This window comes from Oncorhynchus mykiss, chromosome 18 (assembly GCF_013265735.2).
Source record: "Oncorhynchus mykiss isolate Arlee chromosome 18, USDA_OmykA_1.1, whole genome shotgun sequence".
Lineage (NCBI taxonomy): Eukaryota > Metazoa > Chordata > Actinopteri > Salmoniformes > Salmonidae > Oncorhynchus > Oncorhynchus mykiss.
Genome location: NC_048582.1, coordinates 12,880,752 through 12,898,739, shown reverse-complemented (window position 1 = coordinate 12,898,739; position 17,988 = coordinate 12,880,752). Strand labels below are relative to the sequence as shown.

The 17,988-nt window shown below is 44.7% G+C and overlaps 2 protein-coding genes across 2 annotated transcripts; both read right to left on the bottom strand.

Moving 5' to 3' along the window:
* Positions 1-4: 4 nt before the first annotated feature.
* On the bottom strand, positions 5-12,645 carry cd3z (T-cell surface glycoprotein CD3 zeta chain). Its single transcript, NM_001165113.2, is given in 7 exon segments — positions 5-637; positions 940-1,029; positions 1,126-1,155; positions 1,260-1,334; positions 1,433-1,480; positions 1,610-1,710; positions 12,436-12,645. Coding segments are annotated over 7 exon segments (471 nt in total). The 5' UTR covers positions 12,497-12,645; the 3' UTR covers positions 5-571.
* A 463-nt stretch (positions 12,646-13,108) lies between these two features.
* LOC110495515 (protein CREG1-like) lies at positions 13,109-16,229 on the bottom strand. Its single transcript, XM_021570809.2, has 4 exons — positions 15,848-16,229; positions 14,891-15,010; positions 14,583-14,783; positions 13,109-14,253 (listed from the first exon to the last, which is right to left on the bottom strand). The coding sequence occupies exons 1-3, from the start codon at positions 16,139-16,141 to the stop codon at positions 14,583-14,585; spliced, it is 615 nt and encodes a 204-aa protein (XP_021426484.1). The 5' UTR covers positions 16,142-16,229; the 3' UTR covers positions 13,109-14,253.
* Positions 16,230-17,988: the final 1,759 nt, after the last annotated feature.

Genomic DNA, 17,988 nt, shown 5'->3' with positions numbered 1-17,988 from the left:
CTTTGTAATGGCTTTATTATAGTGCTGAGGCACATTATTTCTTATAAACATGAGGGGAAAGTTTACACTGTACACTGTATGCAAAATAACAACCTACATATTTATTCTTTAATTACATTACTCCAGGTATAAACTAGAAAAGCAGTAGCCAATGAGGAAGGGTTGGTAGAATGAGTTTCAAGGTCAAAGGTTACAGACTGGGGGTGTATGGGGAGAAGAGACGAGCTAAAGTCATAAAATAGTGATAATATATGAACTTGATTATATTTTAAGACAGTTATGAAATTGTTACTGGCGCAAAAGTCTACAGATTTTCCAACAAAAGCCTGAAAGATAAAAAGGGAGTAACACAACTGCAAACATACTTTTTACACAACAAGGAATGTTCTAGATACCAGTGATTATTAGATGTTGGTGGGTAAATAACTAACTATTCACCAATTTAAAATGATTTGAGAAGAGGGATATGTAACTGTTGCATACAACAACGCTGTAGCAGTATACTGGTTGCAGATAGAAAGGCAAACAGGAGAGACCGCTGGACGAGGCGTGATCCTCCATGATGTTTCTGTTAGCGAGGAGGGAGAGGCTGCATCTGGAGAGAGTCATAGGTATCCTTGGTGGCGGCACTCAAACCCTGATAAGAGAGATGGAGGGGGACACAGTCAACTAGGATTGATCCCAAATCGCTCACTAAACCCTTCCCTCTTCCACTTTGTTCCAAACCTCTCACTGCACACTTCCTTCCCTCTCATCTACTTCCCTACCACTGTCCCCTCAGAGAGAAACTAATAGTGAAAGGGCTGTTGTTTGTGTATTCGGGCCTTGTTAATTGGTTGGTTTCAGCGGTGGGGCGTGGTCAATAGGGAACGTGCAAGTAAGCGTTTCGTTGGACTGTGTGAACCATGTGCATCCCACAAATAAACTTCAACTACACACCTGGTACACCTGGTCGTTCTTGTTCCTGCGGCGCTGCTTGTCCTTCACAGCGATCTCCCTGTACGTGTCGTCTGTTGGTTTTTTAAGGGACTGCGGAGGGAAACAGTGAGTTATGAGAAACATCCATATCTATTATAATATCTAAACTAACATGAAATTATACTGTATGTTGGGTAATGCACTTACCGTGTAAGTGTCATCATTATTCCTGCGATTCTGTGAATAATATAACAAGGTACACAGAATCAGGCTTTTGATGCATGATTGGGGTAATACGAATCTCATTCTTCTACATGACATATAGATCCACACACACTTACATCGCGTGCCGTTGCACTCTCTGGATCTTTTCTGTTTATTCGTCCATAACCACCCCCGTCTGTAGGTTTCAGATCCTACAAAACACAGGGACAGTGTTCCAGGATCATCAACACAACCCCCCCCCCCCCCCCCCCACACACACACACACACACACACACACACGACTACTCACAGTGTAGATATCGTCATCCTCCAATATCTTGCCCCTGGACTTGAAGAACTACAAAACAGAGAGAGATCAGCCAAATATGTTGAGACAATAACTGGTCCTAATAAAACTGGTACCCGTATATCCAGTCAGAGGTTAATCTGCATCTACCCATATAGTGGTGTGTAAACTTGGACTCACTTTCTCTCTGAGCAACAGTCCAGTGATGACGAGACCGTAGAGCAGGAGGAAGCCGTCCAGAATGTAGCAGAGTTTAGGGTCGTACAATGGGGTCAACGCTTCTGCAGGGGAGAGGTTGACATTAATGAGAACACACACAAACACCCCCGGTAAAACCCACCCCTCACTGGTAGAAAGATTATGTCAGGAAGGTGAATGGAAGTAGGCGTGTGTGCAAGAGTGTGTATGTCTCTATGTGCACTCACTTTCTCACATACATTGAACAGAAACAGTTTGTTAACTTTTTCACTTCTCTCTCTCTCTGTGCGTCTCAGGAAGACAGTCATATGACAGTCAGGCTCAGTGTGGTTGCTGTGACTCTAAGCCTTTTTGTGGTGGGGGTGAGTGGAGCTGTATCTAGCTCAGTGGTTTCCTCAGCTGCAACACGTTCTGAGTCTGAGGTGGTATAACTGCCTATGTGAGCCCCAGGTGTGTGTTTCTGTTACATATATGGCAAAGACCTATTTCCAACTTACTTTGTACTAGGACTGACTAAAGCTTAGAGACCAAATCAGCCACATCCAAACGATAGGTATCGGTCCATGGACTGCAAAATACACCCTCCCCCCTCCTTATCTGTCATTTCCACTAGGACATATCTGATCTAGAAACAGTTTGGCCTCCCTTCAAGAGAGAGACTGACGATAAGGACGCAGTCAGGATTACAGAAGCAGATGAAACACTGTGGTCAGGCCTCGGGATGGCTGAGACACTGTGGTCAGGCCTCGGGATGGCTGAGACACTGTGACTGTGGTCAGGCCTCGGGATGGCTGAGACACTGAAACACTGTAGTCAGGCCTCAGGATGGCTGAGACACTGTGACTGTGGTCAGGCCTCGGGATGGCTGAGACACTGAGACACTGTGGTCAGGCCTCGGGATGGCTGAGACACTGTGACTGTGGTCAGGCCTCGGGATGGCTGAGACACTGAAACACTGTGGTCAGGCCTCGGGATGGCTGAGACACTGAAACACTGTGGTCAGGCCTCGGGATGGCTGAGACACTGAAACACTGTGGTCAGGCCTCGGGATGGCTGAGACACTGTGGTCAGGCCTCGGGATGGCTGAAACACTGAAACACTGTGGTCAGGCCTCGGGATGGCTGAGACACAAACACTGTGGTCAGGCCTCAAGATGGCTGAGACACTAAAACACTGTGGTCAGGCCTCAAGATGGCTGAGACACTAAAACACTGTGGTCAGGCCTCAAGATGGCTGAGACACTAAAACACTGTGGTCAGGCCTCAAGATGGCTGAGACACTAAAACACTGTGGTCAAGCTTCAGGTTGGCTGAGACACTGAAACACTGTGGTCAAGCTTCAGGTTGGCTGAGACACTGAAACACTGTGGTCAAGCTTCAGGTTGGCTGAGACACTGAAACACTGTGGTCAGGCCTCAAGATGGCTGAGACACTGAAACACTGTGGTCAGGCCTCGGGATGGCTGAGACACTAAAACACTGTGGTCAAGCTTCAGGTTGGCTGAGACACAAACACTGTGGTCAGGCCTCGGGATGGCTGAGACACTGAAACACTGTGGTCAGGCCTCGGGATGGCTGAGACACTGAAACACTGTGGTCAGGCCTCGGGATGGCTGAGACACTGAAACACTGTGGTCAGGCCTCGGGATGGCTGAGACACTGTGGTCAGGCCTCGGGATGGCTGAGACACTGTGGTCAGGCCTCGGGATGGCTGAGACACTGAAACACTGTGGTCAGGCCTCGGGATGGCTGAGACACTGAAACTGGTCAGGCCTCGGGATGGCTGAGACACTGAAACACTGTGGTCAGGCCTCGGGATGGCTGAGACACTGAAACACTGTGGTCAGGCCTCGGGATGGCTGAGACACTGAAACACTGTGGTCAGGCCTCGGGATGGCTGAGACACTAAAACACTGTGGTCAAGCTTCAGGTTGGCTGAGACACAAACACTGTGGTCAGTAAGCTCTTAAGAAGTGTATACAGTATACACTGAGTATACCAAACATTAGGAACACCTGGCCTTGAACTGAGTATACCTTCAGAGGGACAATAGGAGGAGACCTTCAGCACGGTGAATACAGAGGCAAGTGTGTGTGTGTTTCCACATTCAGAAAAGTTCACAATTGTCCTTTTTTCCTGATCTATGTGTCTGGATGATCATGTGACCTCCAGGTAACTGTCTGCATGCACAGAGCCCTTACTGTTTAGTAATAATACATGTATTTGTAGATGTGGAGATGTTTTCTACTGCAATCTGCTGTCTGCTTGCACCTGCAGTGGATGAGAGAGGAGGCTGTGCAGTAGTCTACATGTGTCAGTCAGTGAATGAGAGAGGAGGCTGAGCAGTAGTCTACATGTGTCAGTCAGTGAATGAGAGAGGAGGCTGAGCAGTAGTCTACATGTGTCAGTCAGGAATGAGAGAGGAGGCGGAGCAGTAGTCTACATGTGTCAGTCAGTGAATGAGAGGAGGCTGTGCAGTAGTCTACATGTGTCAGTCAATGGATGAGAGAGGAGGCTGTGCAGTAGTCTACATGTGTCAGTCAGTGAAAGAGAGAGGAGGCTGTGCAGTAGTCTGTGTCAGTCAGTGAATGAGAGAGGAGGCTGGGCAGTAGTCTACATGTGTCAGTCAGTGAATGAGAGAGGAGGCTGGGCAGTAGTCTACATGTGTCAGTCAGTGAATGAGAGAGGAGGCTGTGCAGTAGTCTACATGTGTCAGTCAGTGAATGAGAGAGGAGGAGGCTGTGCAGTAGTCTACATGTGCCAGTCAGTGAATGAGAGAGGAGGCTGAGCAGTAGTCTACATGTGACAGTCAGTGAATGAGAGAGGAGGCTGAGCAGTAGTCTACATGTGTCAGTCAGTGAATGAGAGAGGAGGCTGAGCAGTAGTCTACATGTGTCAGTCAATGAATGAGAGGGGGAGGATATGCAGTAGTCTACATGTGTCAGTCAGTGGATGAGAGAGGAGGCTGTGCAGTAGTCTACATGTGTCAGTCAGTGAATGAGAGAGGGAGGATATGTGGTCTGATGAACTTGTCCGGCTGCATTAGCAGCACTGTACCACCAGGGTTGTTGAACCAGCCTAAAAGAAAATGGTCCTTCGCCTCATGTCACCTGCACTAAAAGCCATGGCAGAACACAGGATGTGACTCATAGAAGACAGGGTCAGGGCTCCAGTAGCAGACTGGTGCTGGGTCGTATTCATTAGGTACCTGGACGGAAGAAAACAGACAAACACGGAGGGGCCACCTGAAATTGTCCTATAATTCACATTTGTTTTCGTTTCCTGTTGCAAAATGTTTTGCTAAGGTGTGCGCTAATGAAGACGACCCTGTTAGGACCTTGTAAGAGGGGCCTCATCGAAACACTACAACAGGAAATGCTTTCTTAGTCTAATCAAGTAATAATGTAGTCATTTGGTGAATGCGTTTATCCAAGGAGACTAAAATATATACTCAATTCAAAATGTTTGCAGCTTGATGATTGAGTTCAGAATTGAACATTCGGCTGGTTTTCCTTGCCTTTCAGAATCCAAAAAAATTATTTAATTAATTGTGCAAATAATAAAACCTACAGCAACAGCTATAGAACACAGCTAGATTGTATGGTCATTTGTGAATTGTTTCATTGAGGTCTGCTCTGTGTAAAGACTACAGCATCACAATGTCAAAGTTATTTCCATTTAAAATGTATTTCCTTCATCCTCCCTGACCGTTTGTCTGTTCTGTCATTTACCCTTAGAAAGTGGGACGGAGGCAGAGCTGTTGAAAGTGTGACGGAGGCAGAGCTATTGAAAGTGGGACGGAGGCAGAGCTGTTGAAAGTGTGACGGAGGCAGAGCTATTGAAAGTGTGACGGAGGCAGAGCTATTGAAAGTGTGACGGAGGCAGAGCTATTGAAAGTGTGACGGAGGCAGAGCTATTGAAAGTGTGACGGAGGCAGAGCTGTTGAAAGTGGGACGGAGGCAGAGCTATTGAAAGTGTGACGGAGGCAGAGCTATTGAAAGTGTGACGGAGGCAGAGCTGTTGAAAGTGTGACAGAGGCAGAGCTATTGAAAGTGTGACGGAGGCAGAGCTGTTGAAAGTGGGACGGAGGCAGAGCTGTTGAAAGTGGGACGGAGGCAGAGCTGTTGAAAGTGGGACGGAGGCAGAGCTGTTGAAAGTGGGACGGAGGCAGAGCTATTGAAAGTGTGACGGAGGCAGAGCTATTGAAAGTGGGACGGAGGCAGAGCTGTTGAAAGTGGGACGGAGGCAGAGCTATTGAAAGTGTGACGGAGGCAGAGCTATTGAAAGTGGGACGGAGGCAGAGCTGTTGAAAGTGGGACGGAGGCAGAGCTATTGAAAGTGTGACGGAGGCAGAGCTATTGAAAGTGGGACGGAGGCAGAGCTATTGAAAGTGTGACGGAGGCAGAGCTGTTGAAAGTGGGACGGAGGCAGAGCTATTGAAAGTGTGACGGAGGCAGAGCTGTTGAAAGTGGGACGGAGGCAGAGCTGTTGAAAGTGGGACGGAGGCAGAGCTGTTGAAAGTGGGACGGAGGCAGAGCTATTGAAAGTGTGACGGAGGCAGAGCTATTGAAAGTGGGACGGAGGCAGAGCTGTTGAAAGTGGGACGGAGGCAGAGCTATTGAAAGTGTGACGGAGGCAGAGCTATTGAAAGTGGGACGGAGGCAGAGCTGTTGAAAGTGGGACGGAGGCAGAGCTATTGAAAGTGTGACGGAGGCAGAGCTATTGAAAGTGGGACGGAGGCAGAGCTATTGAAAGTGTGACGGAGGCAGAGCTGTTGAAAGTGGGACGGAGGCAGAGCTATTGAAAGTGTGACGGAGGCAGAGCTATTGAAAGTGTGACGGAGGCAGAGCTATTGAAAGTGTGACGGAGGCAGAGCTATTGAAAGTGTGACGGAGGCAGAGCTGTTGAAAGTGTGACGGAGGCAGAGCTATTGAAAGTGTGACGGAGGCAGAGCTATTTAGAGTGACGGAGGCAGAGCTGTTGAAAGTGTGACGGAGGCAGAGTTGTTGAAAGTGTGACGGAGGCAGAGCTGTTGAAAGTGTGACGGAGGCAGAGCTATTGAAAGTGTGACAGAGGCAGAGCTGTTGAAAGTGGGACAGAGGCAGAGCTATTGAATGTCTGGAATCAGAAGCATAAAGTTGCACCCTGACCCTTAAAACAAAGTCCTACAGGTCCTGTGTGGGATTGTTCCTGCAGTCTTAGGTCAACATAATATACACTGAGTGTACAAATATTAGGAACACCTTCCCAATATTGAGTTGCACCACCTTTTGCTCTCAGAACAGCCTCAAATCGTTGGGGCATGTCGAAAGTGTTCCACAGGGGTGCTGGCCCACGTTGACTCCATTCTTGATACACACGGTAAACTGTTGAGCATGAAAAACCCAGCAGCGTTGAAGTTCTTGACACAAACCGGTGCTCCTGGCACCTACTACCATACCCCGTTCAAAGGCACTTAAATGTTTTGTCTTGTCCATTCACCTTCTGAATCACACACACAGACACAATCCATGTCTCAATTGTCTCAAGGCTTAAAAATCCTTCTTTACCCTGTCTCCTCCCCTTCATCTACACTGATTGAAGTGGATTTAACAAGTGACATCAATAAGGGATCCCAGCTTCACCTGGTCAGTCTGTCATGGAAAGAGCTGGTGTTCCTAATGTTTTGTACACTCAGTGTAAACGGTAGAGACTGAGGCACGGTGCACAGCGTTGCACACCGCATCAACTGTATTCACTTGACTTTTTTGTATAATGTATGTAAACTCTGGCTTCAATCAGATCATGGGTTAACCGGCGATAGCAGACACCCGCATAGCGGATGTTTTGCCGTTGTCGAAGGAGGTGGAACTGCGCTGGCGCCAACAAATCGGCGAGCAGCTGCTCTTGCGATCATTGTCACGAAGCCACACTGTCCCACTGGCGTTAGAAGTTCAGAAGGAGAAAGTGGAGGCCAAATAGTTTCTATCATCATAATGGAGGTGTAGATCACATCTCACATTCCACTGTTCTGACTTAGAAACAAGGCTGCATGGGATTTCTGTTCATGCCACTCCGTGCAGCCAATGGCAATGTCCGCTTTAGGTATAATGCCAGGAGCCGCTTGTGGATTTGACAGCTTCTAACGCAGTCCTACCTCCGGCACCACCGAAACGACCGCTGTGCAGATGTTGGACAAAGCGGATCTGAATGAATAGAGCAGTTTGTGTAAATTCTGTTTCTCTCACTATATTGTTAATTGCTAGCAGCACCAAGTCATATTCTGGGCATGTGTAGGAATAAAATATGATTCTGATGTTTAACGACAGATGGCCTACTGAGCGGAATTGGACATTGAGTGATTGACTAAATGAACAGTCTTTGTTCTGTGTTTGTAGCACCTTTTAAATGTGTACATACCACAAAACAACATTTAATGAGGTCATTCAGTAAACAATCGATTCGTTTTCAGTAACTTTTTGTCTTTTGACCTAGGAGGGAGACGTTTCCACTATCACTAACACTGCCATGATCGCGGCTGTGGTCGCCTCACAGACAGTCTCTCCCTTCCCACCACAGGTAAACCTTAGTGTGGTTAAAGCCTCCTCAGGGGCCTCTGCAGAAAGGGCCAAACACATGTGGCAGGAACAGCAATACTTTGTGTCCACTTCAAAGTACTTGCTCCAGATAGTTCATCATGTTAACGTTGACATTTTAAAAAATGGATCTGCGTTCTTCATCACTTCATACTCAAATGTCATGCTTTCTAGCACCATATTGTGCAATACTTCCACTGTGCAGCACATTTACATGTGAACAAGTTCTAGTGAAGGTTAACCCTGATTACATGTTGTGCACGTTAAGTTAGGGTCAACTACACCCACACTCCAAACTGAACTACAGGGCTGTGGAGAAACCACATGTCCTGTCAGAGGCCTACTGACAGGAAATTAAATGTAATGTGATTAACCCCAGCACCATGAAACGTGAGGTATGATTACGGTCAAGTCCTAGATCGCAGATCATCGTGAAGTGATATTATCTGATACAGGAAGCTTTGAGTGTGAAGTTGTCAGTGAGAGGCTGGGGGGGGGGGGGGGGGGCATGGATACGGGTGGTGGGGGGCGGGTGTATCAGACCTGACATGATGAGCTCCGCAGGTTGTGTGGTGGGGGGCGGGTGTATCAGACCTGACATGATGAGCTCCGCAGGTTGTGTGGTGGGGGGCGGGTGTATCAGACCTGACGAGCTCCGCAGGTTGTTTCCTAATAACTATTTTTAAGAAACAGCTGCATCGCTACAAGAACATATCTGTCTCTCTCTCTCTGCATTGCGGTCAGAGTTCGTGTCTCAAACCCTGAGACGCTACAGAGTCCAGTTGTATAATATATTGTACAATTTTGAGTGTGTGAATGTATGCATGTGAATTTGCAAGAAAAAATATTTTAAACAGAAATATTGGAATTTGTCTACGTCGTGTGGGAACCTAGCCTGTTTTTCACTGAGTATGTGAATCCAACATTGATTATTACAGCAAGGGGAGAGTTCATTTTGAAATAGCCCACCCATAAAACAAGGATTGTGTGTTTGATTGAATAGTAGCCTCAGTCTAGTCCATCTCGGGCCTGACCAGTGCAGTGGCCACAGGTAAACGGTGACAATTTGAATGTAAAGGTCAAAAGGTTACAAGCTTTTTAATTGTTGTTAAAGAGTTTGCTGCTGAGGTCTTTTATTGCCAACTTTAGCGCCATGTACTGCCAGTGACCGTGTTGATGGAACATACCATCTATCTACTGGTCTCCTAAAAGGAAACTGACTGAAATCTTTGTTTTGATAGATTATTTTGCAGTGTGGTGACATCAACATCTATCATTTCTCGGTAGAAGTTTGTTGGAAAGAGAGAAACAAGTAGGTGTGTTAAAATCCTTGTTTAAAAAGTGACACTCAGCAACTTTGATGTACCGTCATTGAGTGATGTGATTTCACCCACGGAAAACTCTTTTTGAAGACGTGAAGACATTTCCATTCAGCTTTTGCCTCTGAAGACAGACTGTTTATGTTTCAATTACATAATCAGATGATTTGAGTAGTAAAAAAAACGTGTTTCTTTTTTATTTTTCAGAGATTGTTGATCAGACTTTAGAGCCTGTTGAGCAATGACAGCATCGTTTAGTTCAACACGCAGGCCAATATTAAGGGTGCAATTTAGCTGGATGAATTGCATTAAAACATTTTGAATAGACCATTGCATTTTTTTTAAATACAAATTCTGCAAATCAACACATTAGTAATTTTACATAAACTGCATCTTAAACCCCAAAGGTTGCTCACTGTGATTAAATAAATATCACTACATGTCATTTCAGATTTTATGGACCTGCCTTTGTCATTTAATTAGTTAATAGTGTAACTGGTAGTATCAGCTTTCAAACGCTGTTGTTGAGAGCGGAAACAGAAGGCCCTCCTACATGGTTCTCTGTCTCAGTGGGATATGAGTGAGAGAGAACTCCAACCTTGTCATGGTTACAGTAATGTATCTCACACCAAACACTGTTCTATGACGGGTTCAAAAACAAAGCTTCCCCAAAATGGCACAGCCAACTGGCAGAAAGGAGAGAACCGCTGACTGAAAATGAAATGGAGAGGTTGAAATACATTGATTGTTTCTCTAATGCAAACACAATGAGCAAATCATAAAGCGCAAAGTGGAGAAGCTATTGACAACACTGACACGTTCTCTAATAAGCGTGTAAGAGGACTTGTCCAGTAAGGCAGTATATCGTAATCTATACATCTTTACCGTCCGAATAGGACACTTGTATATTGTCCAAAAGAACCCACCATTATTTAAACACATAGTACAGTAACCATAAAACTTTCCAGCTTTTTAAATTGCTTATCTAAATAAAGAGTTGACCATTGACCATCATTCACACGCATACGAACGCACACGCACTCTACACACACACACACACACACACACTGTAATATGGTGGTATTATACATTTTGTATTGTAAATATGTATTGGTGTAATAATGTTATATGATGTACTGTTTTATCTTTTGTTTTATGTGTAATGTAAGTGTCTTAATGTGTCTGGACCCCAGGAAGAGTAGCCAATGGCAGCAGCTATTGGGGGATCTCTAATAAATACAAATTGGTTGACAACGGGGCCCGAGCGCTCACACGAATAGTCACACATACTTTAGACTAGCCTACGTCGCCGACATTGCCTCTGCAAAATCAGAAAGTTACAATTATGAAATAAATATTTTTAAATGAAGTAATCATTAGCAATTTAGTTGTTAGCGTGAACCAATCCAAAATATATTTCTGCATTAGATATTCTTCAAGCGACCCCTCATTCTGTTTTTGAGAAAAAAAAGTTGAAAAAGTAAAATCATGATGCTCTCTCTCCTCCTTTTCTAAACCTTACCATAACCTTTATTTCACTGGTTGTGTTCTAGGATTACATTACCCTTTCTGCTAGAACATTACACGGAGCTAAGTGATAATGACAAGGTAATGGTAAGGTATATATATATATATATATATATATATATAGCTACTCACAATGAAAACAGTATTTGTCCAGATAGACTATCCCTAATTTCAATATAATAACATTATTGATTGAGAGTAATGCACCACATACTTTGCACTATATTATAAACTGGGTGGATCGAGCCCTGAATACGGATTGGCTGAAAGCCGTGGTATTTGATACCGTATACCACGGGTATGACGAAACATTTATTTTGACTGTTCTAATTACATGTCTAACCAGTTTATACCAGCAATAAGGTACCTCAGGGGTTTGTGGTATATGGCCAATATACCACGGATAAAGGCTTTATCCAGGCACTCTGCGTTGCGTCGTGCGAACGAACAACCCTGAACCATGGTATATTGGCCATACACTACACCCTCTTCAAGCCTTATTTCTTAAACATAACAATACAACAACAATACCGTAACTTCCACTGACAGTGAGGGTTTGAGAATGACTGTTGGAACAGGGAACAAGAATATGATAATTTTACTGGAATTAACAAATCTAGGTAGATGTTTTAAATTGTCTTGTTTAAAAAAAAAAATTCAACCTGTCCCCTTTGATGAGAGAACACAACAATCAGAGTGGAAGGAGACAGCAGACACCTCTGTATTCTCCACATGATCAAAACCCAACTCAAAGTCAGAGCCGGGTCTCTGTCCGTCTGTTCACTTGTGTACAATACAGATCACACACAGACACACACACACACTTCACAGTAACGTAACATTTGAAAGCCAATCCAAACCAACGTGAGGGCATTGACACGATGGAGAGAGTAGTAAATGTGGTAGTAAAAAGTCCCTTCATTCAGTGCCAAGAAGTTAAATATGGGTCAAGTTAGCATTTCTTCTAACAATATGCCCTGGTTCTAAACACTTGTGTGAGAATCTGGAACTCTTGTGTTTATTAAACCCTCTATATGACTACAGCGCTGTGTTTTGCTCTACCTCATTTATCTTTTCCTGCTTCATCAAAGATGGCCGCCTCTTGTTGAGAAACAGAGGACACCACCATGAGTGAGCCGTGTTTTACCCAGCCAGGATTCAAAGCACCATGCAGGCATCATAGGTAGTACGACTCCATTTGAGTGGGTGCCTGTACAGCTGTATAATGGTCTATAATGAGTAAACTAGACTTTCAGCTAAATACTACAGAGTTACACCAGCTCTTTGATGATACCAGGTTGATGGAGGCTTCGGATGGTTGAGCACCGATTGACAGGGGTCAGGGATGAGCACAGGTGCAAAGAGAAACAGGGTTTGGAGGGGTCTTACCGACATAGGGTAGTGCAGTAGACAGGACCAGCAGGCCTCCCGTCCACTTCCGAGGGTCCATCGCTCCTCTCTGGATGGGTGCGGTCGAGCCCCTTCTCTTAGAAACCGTCCCACACTCCTCTCTGCTGTCTTCCTGGGCCTTGGGGGATGATGGCCCTCCAAAGATGGGTTTTGTGGGCAACCTCTCGTTCTCCTGTCTCTCTCTCTCTCTCTCTCTCTGTGTTTGGGTGGTGTTGTCCTCCTACAGCAGCTGCTTGAGGCTGAGTGATGCCTCGACTCGCTGGCGGCTCCTCGCCTTAGCGTACAGGAAGTGGCTTAGTGTTGCTCCACCTGGTTACACAAGACAGACACACACGCCTCTCTCAGCCTGGCCTACACTTCCCTTATCCTCAACTCTAAAGACATGGCTCCTTCTCATTACTCAGAGGAGGCACTTCCTGTCAATGTTGAGAGGAATATGTTTTTGACTGAAGGGCTGTGTGTTACACAATTGTATAGGACTCATCTACTTAGTAGCCCAATGACTGAAGAGCTGTGTGCTATAAGTTCTATTGGACTCATCTACTTAGTAGCCCAGTGTGACCAGTCATGCTTACTTGCATCCTACATGGGAAAACCAACCTGATTATTTAATAAGATAAATATTACATTCAACAAGAACAAAGGAAAGTACATACAAAATATAGCTTTATTTAGACAAATCATCCATCATTTTGTTTACAAAAATATGTACCGTGTCAGCATCAATAGAGAATAGAGGAGCATATAAATACTTATTTCACGTAGAAAATATACAAAGAATGTATTTAAATTCCAGCAAAAATCAGAAGTGATGTTGTAAAACTGAATATATTTTGTTTTAAATGCATGTCACATTTAGTTATATTTTGGCATGATATTGAATTGAAATGAATTAGACCCAAACTGATTAAATGAAGACTAAAAAAGGTTTACTTGTAAAATGAGAAATGGATTTGTAGATGACAAGTGCAATGCTTCATAATCAACACATACCACTAACTAACTAACTAACTAACTATAACACACAATTTAATTCAACAAGAGCGTCATGTTTTTCCTCTGCTTTAAAGAAATGGTTCACCCAAATTACAACTTATTCTAATTTGATGGATACCTACATTAAAAAGGTATTCTATGGAGCTAGCGTCTGCCACCCAGAATGTGGGTTTGTTTACCTTGCTACAGCTTATTGGTGGCATTGTCCAAAAACAATAGAGTGGTAGTACCCTTGTTGGCATACCCCAAATGGCATTACAAACAAAAATCACCTCCATACTACTACAACATATGTAATTTGGTCAAACTACCCTTCAAGCCAGCTTCTGTCTGTACCAAGCATCACACCTCCCCCTCTTGTGGTAAAAATACAACACTGCATATGACTGCTCACATGGGAGAGATGCCATCAATTCTTTCTTATAACTACAAAAGCCAAATGAACTCCCTAACAACGAAGGCAGTCCTTCTTAAAATAATTATATTGCACAACAATAGAGCTTCCTAAAGGGTATAACCCACAATTACACACAGAGATCCATCCCTATAGCCATACATTTCAATTGGAAGCATATGAGAGAAACGCTGAATTCCAAACCATCCCCTTCCCCCACAGACACCTCAGTAGATATTACATTATTTGGAATTCAGCAAATGGCCATTATTGAGCAAATTTAGTTGGGGGAAGAAAATTTAAAAAAAGTCTTCATTATTCCAAATATTGGGTCCATCCTCCCCTGCCCTCTAGCTCACTATGAAACACTTAGGATTCCTCCTCATCAAACTGGCTGTGGTGTCCTCCTAAAAGAATCACAAGACAGAAATACAACGGTCAGCTGTTCTGAAGCCACTGTAAACTAAAACAGTGACTCAGTACATTTTTGTCACGTGCACCTAGTGCTATTCATCACTTTCATTCCTGACAATAAACCATATCGACGACACATTGATCAAACTCCATGACATCTGACCAATCAGGCTCTGGTTCAGAGGTGCACTCCACAAAAGTGCATCCTAAGATTATTTGCACGAGGCAGTGAAACCCCTAGTCACTGATCCAGTGTCAGAGGCTAGGGGTTGTTTCTGGACAGGGCCTCAGAGGCAAGAGAAAAGCATCAATAGCTACTCACTCAGTGGTGTCTCTTGTAGGGTGTAGCCTTGAAGTAGTCTTCTGGTGTGACTGTCTTTACCCCTCCAAAGTAGTCCAGAACCCACACCTTGGTGATGTTCATCTTGGCAAAGAACCAGTTGTGGTCGGTGGGCCAGTCGACCATCTCAGGGTGGCGACTGAACAGGGCTTTCTTGGCAAAGGTGGCCTCTGTACCGTTAATCTGTCAGAAACATACAGGTAAACAGAACAGTGAGGATTCATGAAGATAAACACTGCGCAAGTGAGTGAGACTGATTGTGTGTGTGAGTGTATGTCATTAACCCTCACCTCCAGCACAGAGCCAGAGAAGATGATGTGGGCACAAAGGGGATCCTGAGGGTCGTATCCTTGGTTCTTACAGAAGTCTGTCTGGGCCAGGGACATGGACAAGGAAGCCTGGGGGTTCACCTGAAACACACAGTCAGTCAGTCAGTCAGTATCTCCTTACTCTTCAGCACATCCCTTTTGAATGGCGTCACACATATTTATTAGAGAAAAGGTCAAAAGTTTAGCCTATGGCTTTAGGTATATGCCAGGAGCCGCTTGTGAATAATACAGCTCTAACAAAGTTCATGCGGATGTTGGCTAATGGTGATCTGACTGAATTGAGCCCAAAGAGTGTGTCAAACTGGTGTAACAGTATAACTTTAGACCATCCCCTCGCCCATACCCGGGCGTGAACCAGGGACCCTCTGCACACATCAACAACAGTCACCCACGAAGCATCGTTACCCATCGCTCCACAAAAGCCGCGGCCCTTGCAGAGCAAGGGGAAGTACTACTTCAAGGTGTGTGTGTGTGTATACTGTCAGAGCAAGTGACGTCACCGATTGAAACACTTTAGCGCGCACCACCGCTAAATTAAGCTAGCGTTTCACATCCGTTACACTGGCATACATGGTGCTGGCTGGGTCAGACTAGGAGCTGTCAATTCATTGCCACAGTCAACATAAGACTGAAATATGACGTAATTACAAAAAAATTGCTGTGTCACTCCCCAAAAGCAGCTGACTCATGATAGGCCAATGAGTTGCATAATTTAACAACTTTCATTCATGGCTCTAAATGGAAATAAAGTGTCAACTACAAATGGAACAAGGACTTTTTCCTTGCAGTAGGTGACATAATGCAAATAATAACCTTATCTGTCATCGACTTTACGTTATTGTATTGTCTTGACATTGTTGGCACCAGTGATCCATACATTTCCTACGTTGCAATTGACAGAAATATTGTCCTACCCACCTTTAAATCCTGGACAGAGATCTCCATAGTGGTGAGGTACATGTAGGGCACCCCAGTCCCAGACCCAACTGGTCCGTCACTGGTAGAGAACGCATTGGAGAAGGGTTGTCCTTGCACTGGCTCATGGGTCGATATTGTGGCCATGGAAGCCCAGTTGCACTGGTTGGCGACGAATCTAGCCATCCTGGCGACTTCCTCGTGCGGAGGGATTCTGTAAAGTTCTCCGGGCATAGCGAAAAGCAGTAGAAGCCCTGCTGCCAGCAATGTGTTCATGTTGACTTCCATCTCCTCCATAAACCACTGAGGTATAAGAACGTCGTAAACACAAGTAGAAAGAAAGGAACGAGGAGTGTTTTGTACGCTGCGGTCACGTGATCAGGGACGTGTGTCATGTGACTTTACAACTGGGCGCAGTGATACCAATTTAGCAATTTTGTTGCTAGATTTAGCAACTTTTCAGAGTACCCTGGCAACTTTTTTTCAACCAGCACCTAGCCACAAATGTAGCTACTTTTAAAAATGTATTTTGAACTTTTAGCAACTTTTGAAAAGTGACTCAAACGCTAAAATGCATTTTCCCTCTAAATGACACGAATCCGATTTCCTCTGTCACAACACACGTGCCTGGTTGCAAAAGTGCATTGTGAGTGACGTCACCAGCAGGCGCTCAGCACGTGCACAGGCAGCAACAGTCCAGCAGTAATTTCAGCAAATTGCAAGTCATTGTTGGCTGACTGCAGCAGCAGTAGTATGCTTTCGACGAGACAAACCCAATGAATATAGTTGGTCACAAATGTTTGATCTTGAACAGAACTTACAACATCAATCAACATGGCTCAATCAAAATTGTATAGCCAGAAGTACAGAAAAGAGTAGGAGTCTGTACCTGAATTTAATTAAAAGGTGGCTGAAGCCAGTAATTGGGGATGATTGTCGGGCATACTGTGCGTAGTGCAAATCAGACATGCTTGCAAAAATGTATGACATCAAAAACATTGTGCTACAGCAAAGCATATAAATAAAGCAAAACCGTACAACCCCACAACGCAGTCTACATTACCACAGTTGGTTAAGAAAGTGGATGACTACAAAAGGGCAGAAGCTACTATGGCAATGGCCATTGCAGAGCATTGTTAGATGCTAGCATGCAACCATTTAGGTATGGCTTGCAAAGCTGCCCAGATTCTGTGGCAGCAACAAACTTCCAAATGCACTGCACCAAGTGCACAGAAATGATTAGGGGAGTACTGGCTCCTTGTTTTCTCAAAAGGGTAACATCAGATGTGGGGGATGAGAAGTTCAATCTCCATTTGGATGAGTCCACTGATGTCAGAGTCTCGAAATACCTGCATGTGGTGATTCAGTATTTCAGTGCTAAAAAAATAACCGTTGGGTCCACATTTCTCAGGCTGGTTGAATTGGAGGGGGGTGATGCCAGATCAATAGTAAAGGTGGTAGTTGAGTTTCTTGAGAAGTGTAACCTTAAAAAATAGAATATTCAGGGTATTGGCACTGATAATGCGTCCGTAATGACTGGGATGCACAAGATTTTAAAGGAAGAATGTGCATTGCCCAATTCGGTACTCATCCGCTGTGTGTGCCATTCTTTACAATTGGCTGTCAGTGTAGTATCTAAAGAAACTATCCCTAGGAGTGTTGAGTACTTAATCAGGGAAACCTACAACTGGTTTTCGATTTCCCCAAAACGGCACGAGGCGTACAAAGCAGTGTATGTTACCATTAATTGTGGCCAGAAACCTCTGCAGATCACCAAAGTGTGTGCCACACGTTGGCTATCGATTGAGCCTGCGGTAACTCGTATATTGAGCCAGTGGGAAGAACTGAAACTCCACTTTGAGGTGACCAAGGCCAGTGAGCATTACTACATGGCGGATGTGCTCCACGCCACATACATGGACAAGACCAACTATGTCTACCTGACGTTCTTGAAATCAATCCTGTCTGACGTACAAGTTGCAGTGAAGTCATTTGAGGGAGAGCAAACAGATCCTGTCAAGCTTTAGGACAATCTGGTATACCTCTTAACATCAATTTGCAGCAGAGTAGTCAACCCTATGGCAAAAAATGGATGTCCTGAAGGATGCCATTGATGGACATCTCAGTCCATTACCATACCTTGG

Excerpts from the sequence above, each read along its gene's own strand:
- LOC110495515 (XM_021570809.2), bottom strand. The coding sequence starts at position 16,141 with ATGGAGGAGATGGAAGTCAACATGAACACATTGCTGGCAGCAGGGCTT. Across the intron at positions 15,011-15,847 it reads TCTCTGTCCAGGATTTAAAG|GTGAACCCCCAGGCTTCCTT; the intron begins GTGGGTAGGACA and ends TGTGTGTTTCAG. Across the intron at positions 14,784-14,890 it reads TCTCTGGCTCTGTGCTGGAG|ATTAACGGTACAGAGGCCAC; the intron begins GTGAGGGTTAAT and ends TGTTTCTGACAG.